General features: G+C 38.3%; 1 protein-coding gene across 2 annotated transcripts in view; it reads right to left on the bottom strand.

The window, feature by feature from the left end:
- Positions 1-25,552, bottom strand: part of DPY19L1 (dpy-19 like C-mannosyltransferase 1) — a 344,645-nt gene that overhangs the window by 38,105 nt on the left and 280,988 nt on the right. For both annotated transcript variants that reach the window (XR_011556928.1, XM_070729287.1), the window contains 2 exons: positions 19,640-19,814; positions 19,164-19,263 (listed from right to left, as the gene is read on the bottom strand). Coding sequence is in view for 1 of the 2 variants with exons in the window: in XM_070729287.1 (XP_070585388.1) it covers positions 19,164-19,263; positions 19,640-19,814 (275 nt within the window). In the remaining variant the exon portion in view is untranslated. The remainder of the gene's footprint in view (positions 1-19,163; positions 19,264-19,639; positions 19,815-25,552) is intronic.

Genomic DNA, 25,552 nt, shown 5'->3' with positions numbered 1-25,552 from the left:
ACAGAGATGGTCTGTCTCCTAGTTCCCAAACCCAACATTCCTTGACTGATAGGATCCATACAACATTCCAAACATACCTGACCAAATTGGGCTAGTATGGGGTCAGCAAAGCATGGCTTGTGAGCCACATGTGGCTCTTTGGCCCCTAGAGTGTGGCTCTTCTATGTGCAGGTGTGCACAGGGTATTTTCATGGCCTGCTTGGTGAAATTGCTTGAAACTGCTTGATTTACCTCGACAATCAAGCTGAAAATCCACTGGAGTTTAACTGATTCAAAGCCTCAGGGTCTCAGGAGTATCCATGGAGACAGCAGCCTTCACTGTCCACACTGATACTTGCCTATTTCCCTTTCCTCTTCTCCCCCGCCACTCTGTTTTTCCTGGGAACTAAGCATGAACGTGCTTAATAAACAATTAAATCCTGGAAGTTTAATTTGGTGGCATCTACTGGGAATATTGCTGCCTGGATTCCTGCATCATCTTATTGATGACAACCTGGAATTGTTCCTAAAATTAAAAACAACATATAAACCTGACTTACCCAAACTTTCCGAGGAGACTTATTTATTTATTTATTTATTTTTATTTATTTTGTCAAGTATGAATACAAAGTATACAAAGATATAACAATGTTTGTATACATGATACTAATAAAAGAGAAACATTAGGACAGGGGATGGAAGGCACGCTGGTGCACTTATGCACGCCCCTTACTGAACTCTTAGGAATCAGGAGAGGTCAACAGTGGATAGCCTAAGGGTAAAGCTTTGGAGGTTAGGTGATGATAATACAGAGTCAAATAGTGAGTTCTATGCATTAACTATTCGGTTACTAAAATCGTATTTCCTGCAGTCGGTTTGGAGCGGTTTACTTTAAGTTTGTATCTGTTGTGTGCTTGTGTGTTGTTGAGGTTGACGCTGAAGTAGTTGTTGACAAGAAGGACTTTGTAGCAGATAATTTTATGGGCTATGCTTAGGTCATGTTTAAGACAACATACTTCTAAGCTTTTTAAACCTAGGATTTTAAGTCTAGTTGCGTAGGTTATTCTGTTGTGAGTGGAAGGTTCTTCTACTAAAGTGTCTCAGGACGTTTTCTAGAGTGTTTATGTCTGAAATGTGGTATAGGTTCCAGACAGATGAGCTGTATTCAAGGATTGGTCCTTATTGTGTGAGATTACTGGAGCAGAAATTACGTAGAATTAGGTTAACAACTCTTGAAGCCTTTTGGCAATGTTGTTACAGTGGGCTTTGGCACTTAGGTCATTTGATATGAGTATTCTAAAGTCTTTTACAAAGTGATGGTTATATGTAAGGTCTTGTTTGTTCACTTGTATTTGGTGTTCTGATTCTTTTTGCCAATGTGTAGGGAAGAGCATTTTTTGGTTGAGATCTGGAGTTGCCAGATGTTGGACCATTCAGACACAGTCAAGGTCTTTTTGGAGAGTAGCTGTGTTATCTGTGGTGTTGAAATTTTTTACATCATTGGCGAAGAGAACGCTGTTGCTTGTAATGTGATCACAAAGGTCATTTATATAAAGTATGAAGAGTGTTGGTCCAAGAACGGTGCCTCGGGGTACGCTGCTGTTAACTGGAACAGGATTAGATATGGTGCTCTTCTTGTCTGTTTGATAGCGCAGTTATCCAGCCAGGTAAGGATCCTGAGATGCCGTAGGATTTCAGTTTTAGAAGTAGTTTGTCATCAACCACCGAGTTCAAGGCTTTACAGAAGTTAATGTAAATGTAAATGACTTCTGTAAATGATGCAAGGACATTGTTCACATTAGTGTTTGTCAGTCATTGTCATGATTTAATTTTATGGAAATTGTCAGGTAAATTATAAGGAATTTGATTTTATCAATAAATAATATTATTAAGTATGATAACAAGTTTTATTCAACAGGCCTATAGTTTAACTAAGACTTAAAACTTTAACACAGAGATAGAGAGGTGGAAAGATAGAGATGGAGAGAGGGACAGACAGAGAGAGAAACAGAGGGGGAAGAGAGATACAGAGGGAGAGGGGGGAGATAGAGGGAGAGGGGGGAGAGATACAGAGATACAGAGATGGGAGAGAGAGATGGGGGAGAGAGATACAGATAGAGAGGGAGAAATAGGGCCGCTTCCGCTTTGTGTATGAGATGCATGATTGTTTTTATATTAAGAGTTTTAAAGTGTTTTTAGGTATTGGATTTGTGCTGTTTTTGTTGTGAGCTGCTCCGAGTCTGTGGAGAGAGGTGGCATACAAATCAAATCAAATAAATAAATAAATAAATAAATAAATAAATAAATATAAACAAACAAACAATAAAACAAATAACACAAATAAATAAATAAATAGACATAGAGACACAGAGATACAGAGAGGGAGAGAAAGATACAGAGAGAGGGGGGGAGATACAGAGAAGGGTGGAGAGTCAGAGAGATACAGGAGAAAGGGAGAAGAGGAGAGGGAGGGGGGAGAGATACAGAAAGAGGGGGAAGTAGAGGTGAAGGAGGAAGACAGAGAGAGATACAGAGATGGGGAGAGAGAGATATATAGAGAGAAAAGGGGAAAGAGAAAGAGAAAAGGGTTTTGTGGTTCCCAGTTGTTTTATTGACCAACTGGGTAGGCAAAGCTAGGGGGTCATGTGACTAGGTGGTAGGCATAGCTAGGGGGTCATGTGGCTGGGTGGGAGTAAGTATGTTGAGTTGGCCGCGCCCACCCAGGTTTTGTGGCTCCCACTGTTTTTTTCCTCTCAGAAAATGATCCAAATGGCTCTTTGAGTGTTTAAGTTTGCCAACCCCTGGGCCAGTAGAAAAAATTGGAAGAAGACATGTATGTTTATTCATCTATTTGAAAAAATTGAATAACAATACTTAATCCTACTATAAGGCTTTAGTAAATTGACTTAACATTTTACTTGAAATTGGCTAACTGATTTGACACAAATTCTCTATTTAAACCTTCATTCCAAATAATCAAAATAAAATAAATATCTAAGGGGAGGTTGTTCATGCATAAAATTGGTCTTATAGTAGTCTGAAAATTACTTTTCCAAAACACCAATTTCTAAAAGATGAAATGATGAGGTTTCTGCCTATAATAAATGCATCCTAAAAAATCATCATCTTCGAGGTTGCACATGCGTCACAGACAGCTGTAGACGCTCTTACGGGAGCTCCGATATGAGAATCTGAAAAAAGTGGAATATATCCCCCCAAAACATCATAAATCTCCTTTATAGATAAGCAGAGCTGTATAGTAATTACAGAAGTTCAAAGAGAATCTAAGATTTACGGATGCAAGGGAAGACGGACTCTCTTTCGCTTTCATAAAAGTGAATACAACAAAGGAAAAAAATGGTGGAGGGAGGAGATCCAAGCCTCGGGGGGAAACTTGAAGCAAAATTAGATAAACTGCTTCAAATTGTTGGATGCTTTGAAGAAAGATTTAAATGAGTAGAATAATCCCTTGCCCAAGATATTCAAATGGTTAAAAAAAGAGCAGAAGTGTCGGCTGGGAAAATTCGAAAACTAGAGCAACAAGTTAAAAGCAAGCTGATGAATACAAGCAGTACAACCATAGGCTTACCAATTTGGAGGATTGTCAAAGAAGAAGAAATTTACATTTGCATGGTTTTAGACCAGATTTTGCTCTAGGCTTGAAATTAGTCGAAGCGCTTTTTGATGGGATGAAAGCGAACGGCGTTCAAATTGTTTTTGATGATATAGAATGAATTAATTGGGGCATTCCACGTAGAAATCCAGAGAGGGAAAGAGACATTGTTATGGCCTTGGCCAGCGAAAGAAAGCTGAGATGATCTACAAGTATTTGAAAGGTTGTACTGGCCTCAATCAAGATGGAAACGAGATAAGCGTCCTCAGAGATCTCTCTCGGGAAACCTTGAAAGAGAGAGCTGCTTTACGCCCAATCTCAAGCCATTTATATCAAAGAGGAGTAAAGTTTACTTGGGCTTTCCTGTCTGCTATTCTGGTGTTCCAGGAAAATAAGATGTTTAAGACAAGATCATTAGAGGAGGGGGATTAGAGGAGGGGGAAGGTACTATTAGAGGAAGGGGAAGGTACTATTAGAGGAGGGGGAAGGTACTATTGAACCAACTGGGTATCGAGTTTGAAGAAAGCAGAGCAGTTGGAGAGCCACAAGGAACAGGAGAAGATTATTCCAGCATTGTGGTACCCCGGATGAGGAAGAAAGGAAGAGCAGTTGAAGGGGTTGTTGGGGCAGGTGGGGGAAGGTACTATTGAACCAACTGGGTATCGAGTTTGAAGAAAGCAGAGCAGTTGGAGAGCCACAAGGAACAGGAGGAGGAGAAGATTATTCCAGCATTGTGGTACCCCGGATGAGGAAGAAAGGAAGAGCAATTGAAGGGGTTGTTGGGGCAGGTGGAGGCCATTAGAAGGGAGCAGAAGAGAAAACCAAGAGCCCAGCGCGAGAGGAGAGTGAAGAAGTGAAGAGTTGAAACTGACCCTGTCTCCTCTTTTTGGAGATGTTTCCGGAAATTATTGTCAATTTCTATTCTCTTTGGGGGAGTAAAAGAAGGTATCTTTTCAATGATTAAATAAAGGAAGGTGGGAGGGATGTGTATTCCCCCAAAATATATTAAAAAGTGGTTGCAAGGGGAATTCAGGGACGTAGGAACCTAACCAGCAGAGGTGCCTCATGATTGGACAAAGAAAATTCTTGTCCTCCCCCTCCTCTGTGGGGGGAGCATGGGGGGATGGACTTTGGGGGGTGATTGGGGTGAGGAAGGGGAAAATAAGTATACCAAGAGCAAAACAAGAGGGAAAAGGGTTATTTTTTTATATTATGAGTGAGTACATTATAATGGTTTTAAATGTGAATGGTTTGGGATCGGACTTGAAACATTATTGAATATTGAGGATGGATAAGCAAAAATAAGGTAGACATGATTTTGACAGAAACACATAAAAGATGGGGAGGAAGGGATAAAATGGGTATATGAATCTCAAGGAAAACAAAATAGAAGAAGTACTGAGGTTCTTATTCATCAGAGGCTTCTATTTGAGGAGGTTGGAGTTCAGAAAGATAGAGAAGGGAGGTGGCTGTTCGTTTAAGGGAAAATAAATCAAAAGAAATTGACATTGGCGGCAATTTATGCCCCAAATGCAAAAGCAAAACAATGTATAATAAACACAAAGAGGAAGTTAAATAACTTTATGGAGGGCACAACGTTTTTGGCAGGAGATTTTAATATGTAATTAACAAATGGGATTGGAAATAGAAAGAAGTTACATTTAAATAGACTTAATATGGTGGGTCTCCATGCAGACATACCAAATAGAGGTACTTACTATTCAGCAAGATATTATACATTGGACTTCTGGGGTGGGTCTATGTCGGAGTGGAGCAAATAAAGTGACTGCAGACTTTGCCCAACTTTCTGAGTATTGGATCGCCGATTTTTCTGGATGAGATCGCTACTGTAAAGATAATCTGCTGCAAATGACGAGAGGTGTTTTCTCCCTCTGCGGCAGGTAGAACACCCGGAATTCAAGCTCAGAAGAGATCAACATAATGTGTGGATCCGAACACATGGCGAACTGACTTCAAAAGAGGAAATAAAAAGACCGGTAAACTATTCTGTTGGACTTTGTTTATTTAAACATATTTAAGATTTAAAGAGCGAGACTTTAAAGACTCTCCAGAAAAGATTTGATTGAACTCTAGGGAGACTCTAAGATGACCAGGCGGCATTAAAAGTAGAGAGCACAATAGTGATCCGAACGCTAAGAATGCTAAGAACGGAATAAAGCCAGCCTCAAACTTTGAAAGAAATATAAGGAATAGACTAATGCCTCTCAATAACAACTCTGGCAATACAACTTAAATAATCTAAATACAGAGCCAACCTGAAGCTTACAACAGCCCCTTTCTTCTTTCACAAGATCGGCTGCCAGACGCTGGGAGGAGAGGAAAGCGAGGGAAGACGAGAGGAGGGAGAGAGCGGTCAGGCATGACTAGGCAGATTTGCAAGCTGACATCTTGATAGACGGTGAGAGAGCGCAACCAAAAGGAGAAAGGAGACTGAGGTGCCTATGAACGTAATCTACATCGGGAACTGAATTTGAAAACCAGAGAACACCCCCCCCCCTTTCTTTCAAAGCAGAGATTCAGAGGTATGGAGAGAGAGAGGAGAAAAGGGAGTGAGAACAGAACAGAAGAAAATATCGGGCATAAAGTGAGGATTCATCTGTCAAAAGGGACTTAAATGATGAGAAGAAGAGCGGCTTTGAGGTGAATTTTGTGATCGGAGGGGGGAGCAGAACTGACAAGAACTATATTGAATACTTAAACGCCTGATTGGATTTTGCTGGATTTGTGTTTAGACTCTTCATCTCTTCTACTTTTCTGACTTATATATACTTGGACATTGACATTGATTGCCTGATTTCACTCTGGGACATTAACATTCGATCTCTGAACTTGATTTTATTAGTTTTACATTTTGACTTCTTTTAGCTTTGGGACTTCTATTTTGAAATGTTGACTATTGACAGTGACAACAATATAGAAATAGACTTTTGAAAGTGACTTGATTGAATTGATTGAACTGCCGGTAAACTCTTTGAGTATTTACATCTACTTTCTTCTTCTTTACCCCTCTCCTACTTCCTTTTCACACCCTTTTAGTTCCTTACCCTTTTATTCCTACTCAATAACTATATAAAGAAATTATTTTTTTAATTAAGTAATCTTTATAAAAATATAACCTTCATTGATATACAAACTCATGTTTAATATTTGATAACTGACGAATCTGTTAAATTGATGAATTGATTTGATATTCATTGATATTATTATAAAATTTGGGGGAAGTTTTATGATTGGATAGAAAATTAAGAGATACATTATGCATGTATTAGTAATTGGTTAATTTTGGAAAAATAGAAACAAGTGAATTTGATTCAAGCTTTGCAAGGCAAATGGCAAAGATGAGAAATGGTGGTAGCACTATATAATGATATAACACAAAATTTACTTATTGTTTAGATTTAAACATATAAAACTTTATTTTACGATGTAGGTTACATATTATGAATTTCTTTTATTAAAGATACATATATATATATATATACCGTATATACTCGAGTATAAGCCGACCCGAGTATAAGCCGAGGCACCAATTTTTGCCACAAAAACTGGGAAAACGTATTGACCCGAGTATAAGCCGAGGTTAGAAAATGCAGTGGCTACTGGTAACTTATAAAAATGGAAAACAATAAAATTACATTAATTGAGACATGTTTTAGAATATTTATTTTAAAGAAAACCAGTAAACTAGCTCTGTAAATTTAAAAGAGGGTAAACAAATTAACAATATTAACAATAAATTAAAAAGTAAAAAAAGTAGCTCGATCAGGAACAAAGCTAAAACCTAAGAGTTAAAATCCTTCAAAACTGGATTCCTTCTCATCATTAATTGGATTTACATTATTGTTCTGTTTTTATATATGCTGTGAGCCACCCTGAGTCCTTGGAGAGGGATTGCATACAAATCCAATTAAATAAATAAACAAACAAACAAACAAACAAATAAGTGTATCCAAAGAAGAGCTTCAGCATTAGCTGCTGTGAGGTTATCAGCATAGAAAACCAAATAGATAGATAGATAGATAGATAGATAGATAGATAGATATAGATAGAAAGATAGACAGACAGACAGACAGACAGACAGAAAAATAGATAGATAGATAGATAGATAGAAATAGATAGATAGATAGATGATAGATAGATAGATAGATATAGATAGAAAGATAGATAGACAGACAGACAGAAAAATAGATAGATAGATAGATAGATAGATAGATAGAAATAGATAGATAGATAGATAGATATAGATAGAAAGATAGATAGACAGACAGACAGACAGATAGAAAAATAGATAGATAGATAGATAGATAGATAGATATAGATAGAAAGATAGATAGACAGACAGACAGACAGATAGAAAAATAGATAGATAGATAGATAGATAGAAATAGATACAGATAAATAGATAGATAGATAGATAGAAAGAAAAATAGTTAGATAGAAAAATAGATAGATAGAAATAGATACAGATAGATAGATGATAGATAGATAGATATAAAGATAGACAGACAGATAGAAAAATAGATAGATAGATAGATAGATAGATAGAAAGAAATAGATACAGATAGATAGATAGATAGATAGATAGATAGATAGAAAAATAGATAGATAGAAAAATAGATAGATAGAAAGATAGACAGATAGAAAAAGAATTCCTGTCTAGCTCTGCCTCATAACACATTATTAGATCCTATCCAAGCAAGGACAGCAACTACCACAAAATACCATTTTTTAAACAGTTTAAATCCTTTCAAAGGAGGGGGAGGAGAATCTGACAGCAGGGGGCCTTTTTAATCCGACTCACCATTGCAAATGGCTGCCTTCTTTGCTTGAGGCAGGGAGAGGAACTACGGCGTGCCAGAGGGGACAAAAGCTGGTGCCTCCTCGCTCTGGCTCAAGCAATGGCGCCCTCGTGTGGTGACTTTGTCAATGACCCGAATATAAGCCGAGGCTGTGTTTTTCAGCCTATTTTGGGGGCTAAAAAACTCGGCTTATACTCGAGTATATACGGTATATATATATAGATTGTTCTGAGTTCGGGTTTTGCCCTGTGTAATGTTTTGCATGTCTATGCGACGTTTCGGTGAAATCACATTCACCATCTTCAGGCTGGAGTTCCAATCTTTGTGTTGTTGTATATATATATATATATATAAGTTTTAATCAACTATATGATATAAGATAAAATTTAGATAAGAGAGAGTTATTATTCTTTACATTGTTGTAACCTTTAGTAGTAAGACGGTGAGGGAAAAATTTTTATTTAGAATTTTAAAAATTGTTAAGAATGTATAAAATTAACAGAAAATTTTATACGGGGAGATAAGACCCTCCATGGAGCGAGTGATGAGAAAAGAAAAGTTTGTATATGATTGATTTTAAGCATTGTTGTTGTGTTTATAACCATATATTGTTTTATGTCGTGGTGGAGAAAAATAAAAAAATTATACCGAGATATTGATAGAAATTGATATATTGATAAGTGATTGACCAACTGATTAGTGCATATAGAGTATGTAGAGTGTTAAAGATTTTTTTCCCCATTGAATAGAGATTGGTACCCGATATTAGATATTTGAGAACACATTAAAATAAGCTCTTGAGTATTGAATAATTATTATTAACCAGAAGTGAATTGATCTGTGAAATTCAATTGTAAATTTAAAGCGAAAGTGAACAACAGATTAGTTAAGAAAAGAGAGGGTGTGTGTGTATGAAAGAGTATAGAAGATCTTGAAGCAACTTTTTTTATCAAACCACAGATGTCCTCAAACACAGTTACAAAGACAATAAGAAAATCTGCATCAGGGACAGCCTCTCCACTACCAGGTGGGCAAAAACAAACCACAGAATCGAAAAAGGACAGAACACTCCATCCCTACAATCAATGCAAGCATCTTTAGATAAAATAACAGAGTTTATGATTAAATCACAAGAAGCATCAACTAAAACCCAAGAAATAATGGAAAAGCATCGCAAAGAAATGAAGGGAAAATTTGAGGAATTAAAAGGAGAAATTAAAAGATTAGAAAAGAAAATAGATAATACCCAAGAAATAGTAAATGTGCATGAATATAAAATTAAAGAAATAGAAGGAAAAATGGAGGAGATTGAGAAGAGACAAGGAACAACAGAAGATAGATTGAAAGAGGTGAATAGAGAGTTAGAAGGTGCCATAGGCCAATTAGAGCTTGAAAAAGCATCTGATTATTTAAGATTTCAAAATTTAACTGAAGAAAAAGGAGAAGACAATTTGGGCTTAATGACTGAATTTATTGCAGAAATCTTAGAACTGGAAAAAGAAGTCAGAAATAATATAGATGAAGTCTACAGAGTGTCAACGAATTACATAAGGAAACATCAACTATCAATAGAGGTGCACATTAAATTTATAAGGAAATCAATAAGAGATGAGGTGTACAAGGTCACAAGAAAAGGAAGAATATCATATAAAGAAAAAGAAGTTATAATTCTAAAACAAACTCCAAGAAGAATCAGGGAAAAGAGAAGTGACTTCCAGTCCCTAACAAGAAAACTTTTAAGAAGAGACATACCTTTTACGTGGTTAGCGCCAGAAGGACTACTTGTGGAAAGAAAAAAAGATTAAAATAGACACCATAGAAAAGGCAAACAAGTTTATAGACCGAGAACTGGAAACGGAAGGTGACAGTAGTATAAAGACTGAATCCTGGAGCCAAGAAGAATTAAGTACAGAAGCCAGAAGAGGAGAAAGAGAGGAGGAACAGAAAGGAAGACAGATAGAAACCAGAAGCGTAAAAGCGAAGAATAGCTCAATAATTTAAAATGGGAAAAGCAATTCAAATTATTTCAGTTAATATCAATGGACTTAATATACCAATCAAAAGAAGACAAACATTTAGTAAATTAAAGCAACAAAATATAGATGTAATTTGTATACAAGAAGCACACATAAAAAAAGAACATAAGAAATTACTGGAAATGCCTAGATTAGGGAAACTATTTGCTGCACTTGATGATTAAAAAAAAGGGGTGCAGTAATGTATATTAAAGAATGGTTAAAACCACGAGTAATGTATCAAGATAAGAGGGAATGATTTTAAGGGTTGAGATACAAATAGATCAAGATAAGATGTTACTTGTAAATATATACTCCCCAAATACTGAACAAAAGAAATATTACAAAAAACTTCATGAACTTATGGTTAAATTTGAAAAAGAAAGAATATGTATAATTGGTGATTTCAATGCAGTTTCAGACACAAATGTAGATTACCAAGCAATAAAAACAAAAAAGAAAGAGCTTGCCACATACTTTTTTTGTTTTAGTAAGGGAATTACACCTGAAAGATGCCTGGAGAAAAAGACATGTAGAGGAAAAACAATACACACACTATTCGGTACCACAATGCTCCTGGGCAAGACTAGATATGGCATGGACAGATATAAAGACACTAAACAATATAGAGAAGATAGAAATAAAGCCTAACATATGGGCTAACCACAATCCCTTAGTTCTCAAGATTAAAAACTCAAGCAAAAGTAGTAAAAGATGGTTTCTCAATCATGCAATATTAAAAGAAAAAAATATTAATTATATGGAAGAAATTAAATATTTTATGGAAATTAATTGGAATGATGATACCACAGTACAAAACCTTTGGGACACAGCAAAAGCCTATATAAGGGGACTGACCACCACATATACTATAAGAAGAAGCAGGAACAATAATAGAGAGGTTAATGAATTACAGAAAAAAATAGGAGATCTAGAACAAAACTTAACAATAGGATCAGTAATAGAGGAAAACAGGGAGGAAATTGAGTTATTAAACCATAAAATTAATGTAATAGCACAGGAAAAATTAGGACAAAAATCCAAAAGACAAAGTAATACTATTTTGAGCACGCCAACAAACTGGGTAGGTGGTTAGCTTATAAATTAAGAAAGGAAAAGGAAAAAATAATAATAAATAAACTAGAAGATGATAAGGGACATATAAAAACGATACAGGAAGAAATAGAAGAAATAATATTTAATTACTACAGAGAGCTATATAGGAAAGAGGAAATTAAAACAGATGATATTCAAAAATACCTGCAACAAACAGAGAATATAAACATAACAGAAATTGATAGATATATATTAGAAGAAGAAATAACAGAGAGGGAATTGGAAGAAGCAATACAAAAACAAAAGAATAATAAACCGCCAGGGCCAGATGGCTTGACAGCGGAGATGTATAGGGAATTGATGAAGCCAGTAAAGAAGTTATTATTAGTATTGTTTAATGAAGTTTTAGAGAAAGGCTTAATCTCACAAACATGGAAAGAATCAATAATTACCTTGATCCCCAAATACGAAACAGAAAAAAAAAAATACAAAATTTTAGACCTATATCTCTACTCAGTGTTGATTACAAAATATTCGCAACAATAATTGCAGAAAGATTTAAAAACATAGCTAATAAATATATATACAGTGGAACCCCGACATAAGAGCTGCTCTACTTAAGAGCAACTCGAGATAAGAGCTGGGAGGGGAGAGATATTTTTGTTCTACTTACAAGCCCAAATTCGAGATACAAGCGCCAAGGAGCTGTCTCCTGAAGCCAAACGCTAACTTCCGAGTTCGGCTTCAGGAGACAGCTGCAAAGCGGCGCGCGTGTTTTAAAAGGTTGCAACCAGCCTGGGGGGCTGGGGGGGGTGCTTGCAGCTTTCTTTCTTGCTCTTTTTCTTTCTCTCTTTTACCTTCCCTTCCTCTATTTCTTCTTTTCTTTCTCCTTCCCACCTTCTTCCCTCCCTCCCTTCCTTCACTCATTCCTCTCTTACTCTCCCCTTTCATAAGTTTCCTTGCTTCCTTCCTCTGTTCCTGTCCCTTCCCCCTTTCTTTCTTTCTTTCTTGCTCTTTTTCTTTCTCTCTTTTACCTTCCCTTCCTCTATTTCTTCTTTTCTTTCTCCTTCCCACCTTCTTCCCTCCCTCCCTCCCTTCACTCATTCCTGTCTTACTCTCCCCTTTCATAAGTTTCCTTGCTTCCTTCCTCTGTTCCTGTCCCTTCCCTCTTTCCTTCCTTCCTTCCCACCCTCCGTCCATTCATTCACCCATTCCTCTCTTGATCGCTTAAAGCCGGTCCCTGGTGCAAAAAGGGTTGGGGACCTCTGTCCTACAGGATTGGGTGGCAGAGAAGTTGAACATATGTAAATTTAAAAGTTTAAGAAAGTTTACAAGTTAAGTGAAAGAAACTTCATTATTCATTTATATGTACATGTACATTTCTTCATTAAAAACATGTCTTTCTGCATAATTTAGACTAACTTTGTGAGTTTTTTGAGGGCTGGAACCAATTAAAATTATTTACATTAATTCCTATGGGGAAAAGTCGTTCGAGATAAGAGCTGCTCGACTTAAGAGCCCAGGTCCGGAACGAATTAAACTCGTATCTCGAGGTACCACTGTATTCTGATCAGAATGGATTCCTTCCAAATATATATATTACAGACAATATAAAAACAATCCTAAATACATTGGAGTACTACGAAATTAATTCAGGGTAACCAGTAGCATTTGTATTTCTCGACGCTCAATAATTTGAACTGGGAATTTTTTATCAATAAATTAAAAATGATGAAATTTGGACCAAAATACATAAAAATGATAGAGGCCATTTATACGGAGCAAAAAGCTAAATTAATTGTAAATGGAGAACTAACAAAACAATTGAACATCATCCAAAAGGAAGTAAGACAAGGGTGCCCAATGTCCCCCTTGCTTTTTATATTTACGTTAGAAACACTATTACAACAAATTAGACAAAATGTCCACATACAAGGCCTCAAAATTAAAGAACAAGAATATAAAGTGCAAGCCTTTGCAGACGATATAGTCTGTATATTGGAAAACACACTTGAATCAGCAGAACACCTCTTTAAAGAAATAAACGAATTTGGGAAAGTAGCAGGTATGAAAATAAACAAAACTAAAACCAAGATAAAATATAAAAATATGAGTAATCAACAAAATCAAGAATTAGAAAGAAATTTGGCAATACAAGTGGTTAAAAAAACTAAATAGGAATTGTCATATCTGCAAGATGTACAACATTAAAAAGGGATAACTACATGACATTAAGCAAACAAATAGCTAAGAAATTCATTATTGGGAAGAATTTCAGCTATTAAAATGTCCAGCTATTGTATTTATTTCAATGCATTCCAATCAAATTAGACCAAAAATATTTCCAAGATTTAAATAAAATGATAATGAGGTTCATCTGGGTAAAGAAAAAAGCGAGATTAAGATTAAAAGTCTTGCAAGATAATAGACGGCAAGGAGGATTCGGAGTACCAGACATAGAATTATACTATCAAGCAGCAGGATTACAGTGGATCCACTGAGTGGGTAACATTAAAAAATGTCAGACTATTAACTTTAGAAGGACATGAACTGCAAACAGGTTGGCACAGCCTTTTGTGGTATGGGAAACACATACTTCTATAACCATAAAATTAGAGAATCCCTTCATAAAATCTGGTTAAAAATTAAATCCCACCATTATAAAGAAATAGCTGTATGGATCTCCAATATGGATGCCCTCATATATCCAAAAGTAAAAACCTACAGAGAATACCAAGGTATGAAGAAATATTGGATGTTCAGGGTAACTTAAAAGATTTGGAAACCATAAAACAAAAAGGCATAACCCTAGACTGGTGGACGTACTATCAAATCTAATCCAAATTTAGTGAAGATAAAATGAAAGAAGGAATTGCGAAAAAAAGAACGGAATTGGATAAGATACTATTGGAACCAGGAAGAAAATTCATAACTAGAATATATAAATATTTATTAAATTATAAAATGGAAGTAGAAATTGTCAAGGGATGTATGATCAGCTAGGGAAGGAATTTTGGATACAGTATAAATTTGGACCAATGGGACAAAATTTGGACCTGCAATTATAAACTTACAAAAGCGACAACTTATAAAAAAAAATTATATTAAATGTTCTATAGGTGGCATCTTCCGCTGTAAAAAGAAGAGATTTAGAAGTTGAATTTTCTTTTCTTTTTCTTTCTCTTTTTCCATTTTTTCTCTCATTCCTTTTTTCTTTTTTGCTCTGTTTGTATGTACGTTTATATGTATCTATGTTATGTTATGTTATGTGAGTATACGTCTAATCAATGTTCTAAATGTATTTTTAATATTTATATCTAATAAAAATTATTTAAAATTTAAGATATTATACATTAGTTGCATTGATTATATATTAATAAATAGGGTGGGCAATATACAAGTTAAAAAAGTAGATATAACAAGCATTTGGTTGTCAGATCATGCACCACTATTGGCAGATTTGGAAATAGGTCAGGAATGTAATCAAAGAATTTGGAGATATAATGCAGTGGTAACATCTAATGAACAAGATAAAGATAAACTGCAGACAGAGTTATGTGAATATTTTAGAATTAATGATGTAGCGTTATTCAACAATCAATTGTTTGGGATGCATGTAAGGCTTATATGAGGGGACAATGTATACGTATGGAAGCAGATATAAGAAAGAGGTGAGGTAGAGAAAGGGAGAGTAAGATAAGGGAAATAGATTTGATAGAAGAGCATTTGAGATTAACTAAGAGCAGGGAATGGCATATCCTATTGAAATTGAAAAGAAAACAATTGAAAGTGCTTGATGAGATCCAATGGAATAAAATGAGAATGACAATGCGACAAAAAATATTGAGCTGGGGGACACAATCAATGCAACAAATGGCAAGATATTTGAAGAAGAGGAAAGAAAAATAATGTATATTGGCATTGAGAGACCCCAGTGGAGAGGTTAGCTATGGTAAAGAGCAGCTAGAGAAGATTAGAAAATATTATGAGGATTTATATAAAGAGGAGCAGGTAAATATAGGAGTTCTTAATGTTGGGAAAATAGTAAGTGAAGATGAAAAACAAATACTGAATGCAGAAATTACACAAGATGAAATTGCTAGAGTAATTAAAGGGTTAAAACAACCCAAAGCACTGGGCTCAGATGGGTTCACAGGGGAATTTTATAAATAAATTGTTGCCACATTTGGGGAAATTGTTTAATAATATATTGCTGACTCATGATATTCTGCAGACATGGAAAATTTCAGAGATTGTTACCATCCCGAAGATTGACTGAGATCTAGGAGACCCAGGGTCCTACTGTCCTATTAGTTTGGCAAATCAAGATTACAAAATATTTTACAAAAAACAATTGAAGAGGATCAATATGGGTTTGTGAAGTGTAGGAAGATAAGCGAACCAATTAGAAATGTAATAAATGTGATGCACCATGCTACTGTTACTAAAAGGAAATGGGGAATTTTGAAATTAGATGTTTATAAAGCTTTTGATAAAGTCAACCACAGTTATTTAAATAAATTATGTAAGGAATTAAACATGGGGGACAGATTTTGCAGAACTATAAAAGAGATTTATAAAGGGAATGAAGCATATATGAGTGAATGGACAAAGAACGCAGAGAATCAAAATTCAAAACGGAACCAAGCAGGGATGCCCATTGCCTCCAATGTTATTTGTAATAGCAAGAGACATTAGCCAATAAGATAAGACCAAATAACACTTGGATAGGATATAAAATAGGGGATTTAGAGATGAAATTAAATCTATTTGCAGATGATGCAATTATACTGACCAGAGCTCCAATGGAGATGGTTAAAGGTATAAGAAATATTTTGCAAGAGTTTAAACAGGAATTGTGATTATCGATCAATATGGAAAAATCAGAGATTATGTGTTTAAATACAGGTCCGAGAGAACAGATAGAAATTAGGAAGGAATCAGGGTTGAATTTAGGACTGAAAAAAATTAAATACTTGGGAATTTGGTTATTGAGAAATCCAGAGTAAATTGAGGAGGTTAATTATAGACAAATATGAAGAAAAATGTCAAAACAGATGAGGAGCTAGAAAGAGAAAAAGTTAAGGAGAATGGCCAAAATAAGAGCATTAAAAATGATGATAGTTCCCAAGATGATGTATCTGTTTCACGTATTGCCAGGGGGTTTATCAGCATCAAAGTTCAGGGAGTAGGATAAAAAACTTAATTATTGGGTTGAAGAAGACAAAAGACCAAGAATAAGGAAAAAGTGGTTAATAGCTAAGGAAAAAGAGGGTGGATATGGAATTTCCTGTTTGGAGTTGTATAGAGAAGCATTTCAAATTGAAAGATTAATGGAGCTACAATTATTTGAAAATAAATAGGTGAAATTGGAAAAAAAGATGAATGGGATGAAGAATAGAGAATTAACTTTTATAAGGTGGAATAAGAGTGATCTAGATAAATTAATAGGTTTCATCAAAAGGACTATGGAAATTTGGAAAAAATGGCAGGGGAAAATAGGATTATATAAATCAAAACTGTCATCGTTATACATAATAAATAGAGATAATGAAATGAATTTAAATAGGGTTATAGGAGAGTTGAAGGAAAGAGGGATAACTAAGATAGAGAAAGATGGGAGGCCAAGTAGAAATCGTATAGAATGGTGATTGAGTAAGGGAAGATGGCTACAAATAAATGCAATATGCAAATATCTGAATGAAAGGGAGAATAAAGCACTATTTAGGGAGGAGATAGAGTTAGAGAAAATAATAAGAGAAAAAAGTGAGGCTACCAAGGCGCAAGCAAGTAATATATATAAGATATTAGTGCAGTCAGATGGGTATGTGATTCAAGAATTGACTAAATGGTGGCAGAGTGAATTACAAGTAGACCTGCAAGAGATGAAAAATATAGTGGAGAATTTAAGGAAAATTAAGAATACAACGGTTACGAAAATGAGAAGGAAAATATTACATAAGTGGTATCACACACCTGTCCAACTTACATATTTCCAACAGAATGTTAAAAATAATTGTTGGTAGGGATGTCAAGATAAAGGATTGTTTATGCATATGTTTTGGGAATGCCCGGTAAAAAGTGCAAGAGGATATTAATAGGATGTTAAATATACAATGAATAATTACTAAGGAAATGGCAGTACAGTGGTACCTCATGATACGAACTTAATTGGTTCCAGGAGGAGGTTCGTAAGGTGAAAAGTTCGTAAGATGAAACAATGTTTCCCATAGGAATCAATGTAAAAGCCAATAATGCGTGCAAATCCTTCAGGAAAATCCCAAACTTTAGAAGGGAGGCGAACAGAGGGCAGGGAGGAGCAGCTAAAGGGGGCGGGTGGAAGAAGCAAAGCTAGGCTAAAGGGTGAGTGGGAAGGAAGAAAGGCAAGGGGGGCACCCCTCCCTTTTCTTTCTTAAAAAGACACCCCCCTCAGTGCTTGCAAAAACGCCGCGTCTTTTCCTCCCTCCAAGCCACCCCTCCCTTTTCTTTCTTAAAAAGACACTCCCCTCAGTGCTTGCAAAAACGCCGCGTCTTTTCCTCCCTCCAAGCCACCCCTCCCTTTTCTTTCTTAAAAAGACACTCCCCTCAGTGCTTGCAAAAACGCTGCGTCTTTTCCTCCCTCCAAGCCACCCCTCCCTTTTCTTTCTTAAAAAGACACTCCCCTCAGTGCTTGCAAAAACGCTGTTCTCCTAGTTAATTCAGTGGAGTGTTTTCCCCCCTTCAAGCCACCCCTCCCTTTTCTTTCTTCAAAAAAGTGGAAAAAAAGAAACCCCTTCATCTTAGCAGCAGCGGCTTGGGTTCGTAAGGTGAAAATAGTTCGGAAGAAGAGGCAAAAAAATCTTAAACACCGGGTTCGTATCTTGAAATGTTCGTAAGACGAGGGGTTCGTATCTTGAGGTATCACTGTATTGGTTAAAAGCAATGCGATGGGAGAATTTAGAGAAATAAAACGAACAGCAATAGAAAGCGCTCAGGCGGTAATAATATTGGGTTGGAAGGATGTGACAAAATGGATAATGCAAAATTGGTGCCAGTACATGGTGGATCATATTCAATTTGAGATTATGGATATAAGGATGAATTCGATTAACGAAACTGATTTGCAACAGCTGATGGCATGATTGGACAAGGTAAGATGATGTATGGTTAGTAGAATCCGAGACCAAGCTATAAGGAATAAATTGGAATCACTTTATAATATGTAAATACAGATATTGCTCTTGAGTTAAAATGGTGCATATAAGAAACACTCCCAAAATGATGGTGGGGTGTGAATGTTTGTCTGGTGGTGGGCACCGATCAAGGAGCACTTGTTCTATGCTGTGTGTGAGTTTTATATTTTATTTCTTAAAATTAATAAAAAATAATAATAAAAAAATCATCATCTTCTACTTCCCTCCTAGCACATTTAAAGGAAAATGTTAATTGTGCCTTTAAAAAAAAATTCTGCTACAAATTGAAATATTTACAAATATTACAAATAGAGCAAAAACTAAGAATTATTCATGGGCATATTGGTATCCTACAATTAACAGCAGTAATTTGCTTTATTATGAACATAACTTTTCCTCCCTCTTCAACTGTGTCAGATTCTTATACCTTTATATTAATAGTTACAAGTAGAAAATTCCTATACTGTATGAATCACAACAAACCTTAAAATATGTGCTTAAGACTTACCGTAACCCTGCATCCTCATAATGGGGATGATTCACAATTGGTCGTTGTGCAGATAGTTTTACACTTGCCATTGTAGGCATTGCACCGGCAAAAACAGCATCTGAAATTACAGGATATCTAAAAATGCAGGAATGACTGGAAAAAGAACTAGAAACTACCATACATTTTTAGGTTGTAAAATAAATGAAAAATAAACTTCTTCCTCCAAACCAAAAAAACCCAACAACAACCCAAAACCAAAAACATAATCTTGTGAAGGGTTTTTTTCGATTTAAAACATGCCTTTCCATTCAAAATGCATGTTATAACCCCACATAATAGTACTTATAAAGACAGGTTTTTTTCTTAAATGATATCATTTACATGGCAGTCACAAGAAATCAAGGCACCAGGAAAAACTGTTCAGTGTTAAAAGTCCTAAGACTTCTAATATATTTTATTTTATTGCAATAAGGAGTTTGTTCTACTCGTTTTACCTGGTTTAGTATTTGCTTTTATCCACAACAGTAATTCTTCCTGGGGCAAATTGCTAAATTCTCCCACAATACTCCATTCTTTTTGAAGATTTGCTGTTCCCTCAAATGCCATCATTGCCAAAATTGCAAGAACAAGTGTTCCAGGTTGGATTTTGTAAAAAATCCATCCAAGCATCTGTGAAAGGAAATTGTTAAGCACTTAATCAAGTAATGTCAATTTTAAGTTTTAAAGCATTACATCATGCTATTTTAAAACACAATTCATGCTGATTTAATTACTAAAATTAATCTCAGTAATTATAAATATTCACATCATTATGACTGCTTAATTTTATATTGATTTAAAAAGACTTGAAAACTGTCATTAATGCCAATAGAAGAGTATGTCTCAAAAGTGCTTTTTCAAATGGCAACTGAACTTTCTTTGTTATTCCTTGAAGGAAAAGAAAGTCTAGTTGCTTTTTTAAAAAAACACATATTATTTTAAACATTTTAAAAATTTAGAAAGACAGCTATCACCTGGGTGACTGAAAATCTCCATAGACAAATAGAAGAGAATATAATAACTCAGGGTTGAACTGTGTAGTCATTGGCCCCTTTTGAACTTAGTTATTTGCTTGAAGACATTTCATTAGTCAATTATGTAATATCCTAATGATATCACCTAGTCAGTAATAATATACATAACAAGCAACCAAGCTCAGAAAACATCAAGGACTTCTTTCATTTAAAGATGGGATGAATAAAACAATAGTGTTAGTAATGATACATGCCAAACTTTAAGTCAAAATAAGGAGCAACGAGCTGCCGCACAGGGGTCTATTTTTTAAAAAAAAGTATTACTTCTTTTCAAAATTCATGACTACCAATTTAAGCAGGTTTTGAAGTGGACTGAACAAAATCCCATAGAAAAGGCCTAATTATATCTATCAATTCTGACAGCTAAATACTCTTGAAAATCAAAGATATCTTTAAGGAGCAACAATGAAAAAAAATCTTATGTTCCATTTATGAATTTATTTATACATTGAGTTGTCTTATAAAGTCACTTTCACAAAATCAGACAAATAATAGAATAGAAATAAAGAGATGGAAGGGACCTTGCTAGTCCAATCCCTTGCTCAGGCAGAAAACCCTATATAAATGATGGCGACAGGTGCCACAGGTGGCACTCAGAGCCATCTCTGTTGGCATGCGAGCTGTTATCCTAGCTCAGCTCCAGCACAAATGTGCGCACCGGCCAGCTGATTTTTGGTTCGAGGGGAGGCTCTGGGAGGGCATTTTTGGCTTCCCGGGGGCCTCTGGACAGATGGGGGAGGGCGTTTTTGAACTCCCAAAGCTCCAGGGAAGCCTGGAGCACTGTTCCCTCTAAGGTGAGCGGCCGTGCAGCCGCACATCCAACAATGAGCCGCCACGTAGTGTTTTCTAACGCTGCACAGTGGAGCTGGTCACCATATCTCTTCACCAGACAGCTGCAACCAGTGGTGCCCGATCCGCACAGCAGCGCCCATCTTGCAGAGTCTGCGCTAGAGCAGCACAGTCCGCTCGTAGAAACGTTCTTCGTTTTTTGAACTGAGGTTTGAACTCCCCATTATTAGCACGATGCTCCTCACATTAGTTTACCAGAAAAGAATTCCCCATTGTCTGAAGAAGCAGTTATCCATGCTAATGTCTGATGGATTTTCTACTAAGCTCTCATCCCCACTACCCTCCTCCACTTCTCTTAAATCAAGGTAAGTTATAGCTTCTGCATCTTCATCCTCCTCTGAATCTGACATTTCCAAAGGCTGACAGGGAACATTCAAAACACCATCCCTCTCCCCGTGACCCCTCCCCTCCACGGGTGGGTAAATACGGTTAAGTTTAGAAGGGAAATGTACATGAAAGTCAGGTGCTTCAAAGTCTTGTGTGTCCATCCAGAAGCAATTCCCAGGCACACCTACCAACCATTCCACCAGGTACTGGTATCAGTCATTGAGCCAATGAGAGTCCTGGATACCAGTAATGTTCAAGCAGGGCAGAGGAACTCGGAGTCTGGGTGGGTGGCACGGAGTAGCAGGAAAAACAGGGACTGGAACTGGTGGGTGAAGTGGCGAATCAAAGGTCACTGGAACAAGGAGAGAGTGATGAAAAACAGGGTGTACATGGATGGAGCTGGGCAATGTCAGACAGTAGGTCACCAGATTGATGACCTTTTCAACAGGAAAAGGTCCTACGAAAAGTTGGTCAAACTTGCGGCTGGGTTTTTCAGAGGAAAGGTATTTAGTATAAAGCCAAAGTTGATCACCGACGGTCAATGGTGGAGTGTCTTTCTGAAAACAGTTGGCAAATCGTTTGTAGTCTTCCTTGGCTTTGGTCAAAGGACACTGGACGAGGTCGTGAATGGAGCATAGCTCAGTCAGAAAATCACTGATGACTGGAACTGGGAAATCGGAGAACATGAGCGGAAACAATCGAGAGTGGAAGCTATAGTTTACGCAGAACGGCATGGTCTGCGTGGAAGTATGTTCAGAGTTGTTAAAGATGAACTCGGCTAAGGGAAGATATTTCACCCAATCTTTTTGTCGGTCATGGACAAAACAGCGCAAGTATTGCTCCAGGATGCCAATGACTTTTCCGGTCCCCCCATCTGTTTGGGGCTGATGTGTGGAAGCCAAGGAATCTGGAGTGTGGTCATAAGTTCTTTCCAAAACTTGGCAGTAAATTGGGGTCCTCAGTCAGAGACTATGGTGTCAGATAGGCTGTGTAGTCTAAAGATGTGCTGGATAAATAGTTGAATGGAGATTTTCACTGTAGGGATGAAATGCACCATCTTGGTTAACATGTCCACCACTACCAGCGGAGACTGGTAAACAGGTCATCAAGTCCATGGAAATGGTCCCCCTAGGTCTTTCAGGTGTAGGCAAAGGCTATAGTAATCCCGTGGGTGGGTGTCCCGTGGCTGTTTTGGTTTGGCGACAATAGATGCAAGAGTTTACGTAGGCAAGGACAACATGGAAAAGTCTGGGCCACCAAAAAGTTCGGGATACAAGGCGTAGCACCTCGAAAAGGCCAAAACGGCCAGCTGCAGGGTTATGATGGCACTGGTTGTGGATGAGGGCTTGAGGGGGCCCTGATGAAAGATAGAGCAGGTCTTGGTAATGTAGCAGGTCTTCGGAAAATGTCCATGGTGAATCAGGTTTGAGGTCTTGTTTTCTTTGGTCTACAAAGGTATCCTGGTGTTGCACTTTCCAAATTCATTCTCACAGAATTACCGTATTTTGTATGCCATTTGTACCAACATGAGTGGTAGAATGGTATGAAGTGGCAATGGTTTTTTGGCTTGGTTGTATTCAGGTTTGCGAGACAAGGCATCGGCTTGCTTGTTATCCCCCTTGGAAATGTAAATCCTGGCCCTGGGCTAAGGCTGCTGCTACTCAATGCCTAGTCGGTGGTAAATAAAGCTCTCCTTATCCGGGATTTGATCCTGGAGAAGGAGACCAACCTGGCATGTGTGACTGAAACCTGGCTGGGCCTGGAGGGAGGAGTTCCTGTCTCTGAAATTTGCACAGCCGGGTTTCAGGTATGGCATCAGCCTCGATCCCAGGGAAGGGGGGGAGGAGTGGCTATCATAGCCAGAGAGAGCCTTTTCCTGATACACTCGTTGCTCCAGAGATTGCTGGTTGTGAGTCCCTCCGGGTGAAGTTGGACTTAGGGGTTCAGGTGGGCTGGTTGCTCACGTACCTGCCTCCCAGCTGCATGTCAACAGCCCTGCCTGTGCTGCTCAAGGAGGTAGCCGGGCTGGTGGTGGGGTTCCCCAGACTTATTGAAACCTCTGGGCTAGCACAGGAGTTCATGGCCACGACAGCCATTGACCTGATTCAAGTAGTACAGGGTACGACTCATGAGGGGGGGGGGGGCACGCCGACATGGTATTCCTCTCTGAGCAATTGAGCAATGGTCTGAGACTAAGGGGCTTAGAAGTGTTGCCTTTGTCATGGTCAGACCATTTTCTACTGCGGCTTGACTTCCTGGCTCCAATCCTCCTCTGCAGGGAGGCGGAACTGACTAGGTGGTTCTGCCTCAGATGCCTGATGGACCCAGAGGGCTTTCAAAGGGCGCTTGGGGTTATACTAGATGTACTCGTCCACAGTTCATCAGAGTCTCTTGCCGTGGCCTGGAATAAGGCTGCGATGGAGGCTCTTGACCAGATTGCACCGTTGCGACCTCTCTCTGGCACTAGACCCTGGAGAGCTCCTTGGTTTACTGAGGAGCTCCGGGAGTTGAAACGCCAGAAGAGACGTCTGGAGAAGCAGTGGAGGAAAAGTAAATCTGAGTCCGATCGAATACTTGCAAGAGCTTATATTAAGACTTACAAAGTGGCGCTCAAGGTGGCAAGATGCGGGTACCATGCCGCCTTGATTGCATCAGTGGAATCTCACCCGGCCGCTCTGTTTAGGTGACTCACTCCTTTCTCAACCAGGGGGAAGTTGGGGAGCCCTTGCAGAGCAGTGCCGAGGATTTTAACATATTTTTTGCTGATAAAGTCGCTCAGATCTGGGTGGACCTCAACTCCGATTGGATAATAGAGTCGACTGACAATGAGTCAGTTGAGGTGACTGGGACCCGTCCTTGTCCATCTGTCTGGGAAGAGTTTGATCTGGTGCTACCTGTTGAAGTGGACAAGGCCTTTGGAGCTGTGAGTTCCGCCACCTATTTACTGGATCCGTGTCCCCCCTGGCTGGTTTCGGCCAGCAGGGAGGTGACACAGAGCTGGGTCCAGGAGATTGTCAACGCTTCTTTGGGGAGGGGGTCCTTCCCGGCTCCCTACAAGGAGGCACTTGTGCACCCCTTCTCAGGAAACCTTCCCTGGACCCAGCCATTCTCAACAACTATCGTCCAGTCTCCAACCTTCCCTTTATGGGGAAGGTTGTTGAGAAGGTGGTGGTGCTCCAGCTCCAGCGGTCCTTGGAAGAAGTCAATTATCTAGGCCCTCAACAGTTGGGTTTCAGGTCCGGCTACAGCACGGAAACTGCTTTCGTCATGTTAATAAATGATCTCTGGTGGGCCCTGGACAGGGGGTTATCCTCTGTCCTGGTGCTTCTTTACCTCAGCGGCTTTCGATACCATCGATCATGGTATCCTTCTGCACCGGCTGGATTGGGAGTGGGAGGCACTGTCCTTCAGTGGTTCTCCTCCTACCTCTCTGGTCGGTCGCAGTTGGTGTCAGTGGCGGGTCAGAGGTCGACCTCTAGGTTTCTCCCTTGTGGGGTGCCTTAGGGGTCGGTCCTCTTCCCCCTGCTATTTAATATCTACACGAAACCGCTGGGTGAGATCATCCAAGGACATCGGGTGAGGTATCATCGGTATGCTGATGATACCCAGCTGTACATTTCCACCTCATGTCCAGTCAACGAAGCAGTGGAAGTGATGTGCCAGTGCCTGGAGGCTGTTAGGGTCTGGATGGGTGTCACCAGACTCAAACTCAACCCTGATAAGACTGAGTGGCTGCGGATTTTGCCTCCCAAGGACAATTCCATCTGTTCGTCCATCACCCTGGGGGGGGGGGAAATTACTGACCCCCTCAGAGAGGGTCCGCAACTTGGGCGTCCTCCTCGATCCACAGCTAACATTAGAGAATCATCTTTTAACTGTGGCGAGGGGGAGTTTGCCCAGGTTCGCCTGGTGCACCAGTTGTGGCCCTACCTGAACCGGGAGTCACTGCTCACAGTCACTCATGCCGTCATCACCTTGAAGTTCGACTACTGTAATGCTCTACATGGGACTACCTTTGAAGAGTGTTCGGAAACTTCAGATCGTGCAGAATGCAGTTGCGAGAGCAATCATGGGCTTCCCCAGGTATGCCCATGTCACAGCAACACTCTGCAGTCTGCATTGCTTGCTGATCAGTTTCCATCACAATTCAAAGTGTTG

Source organism: Erythrolamprus reginae, chromosome Z (assembly GCF_031021105.1).
Source record: "Erythrolamprus reginae isolate rEryReg1 chromosome Z, rEryReg1.hap1, whole genome shotgun sequence".
NCBI lineage: Eukaryota > Metazoa > Chordata > Lepidosauria > Squamata > Dipsadidae > Erythrolamprus > Erythrolamprus reginae.
This window is presented reverse-complemented; position numbering and strand designations above follow the sequence as displayed.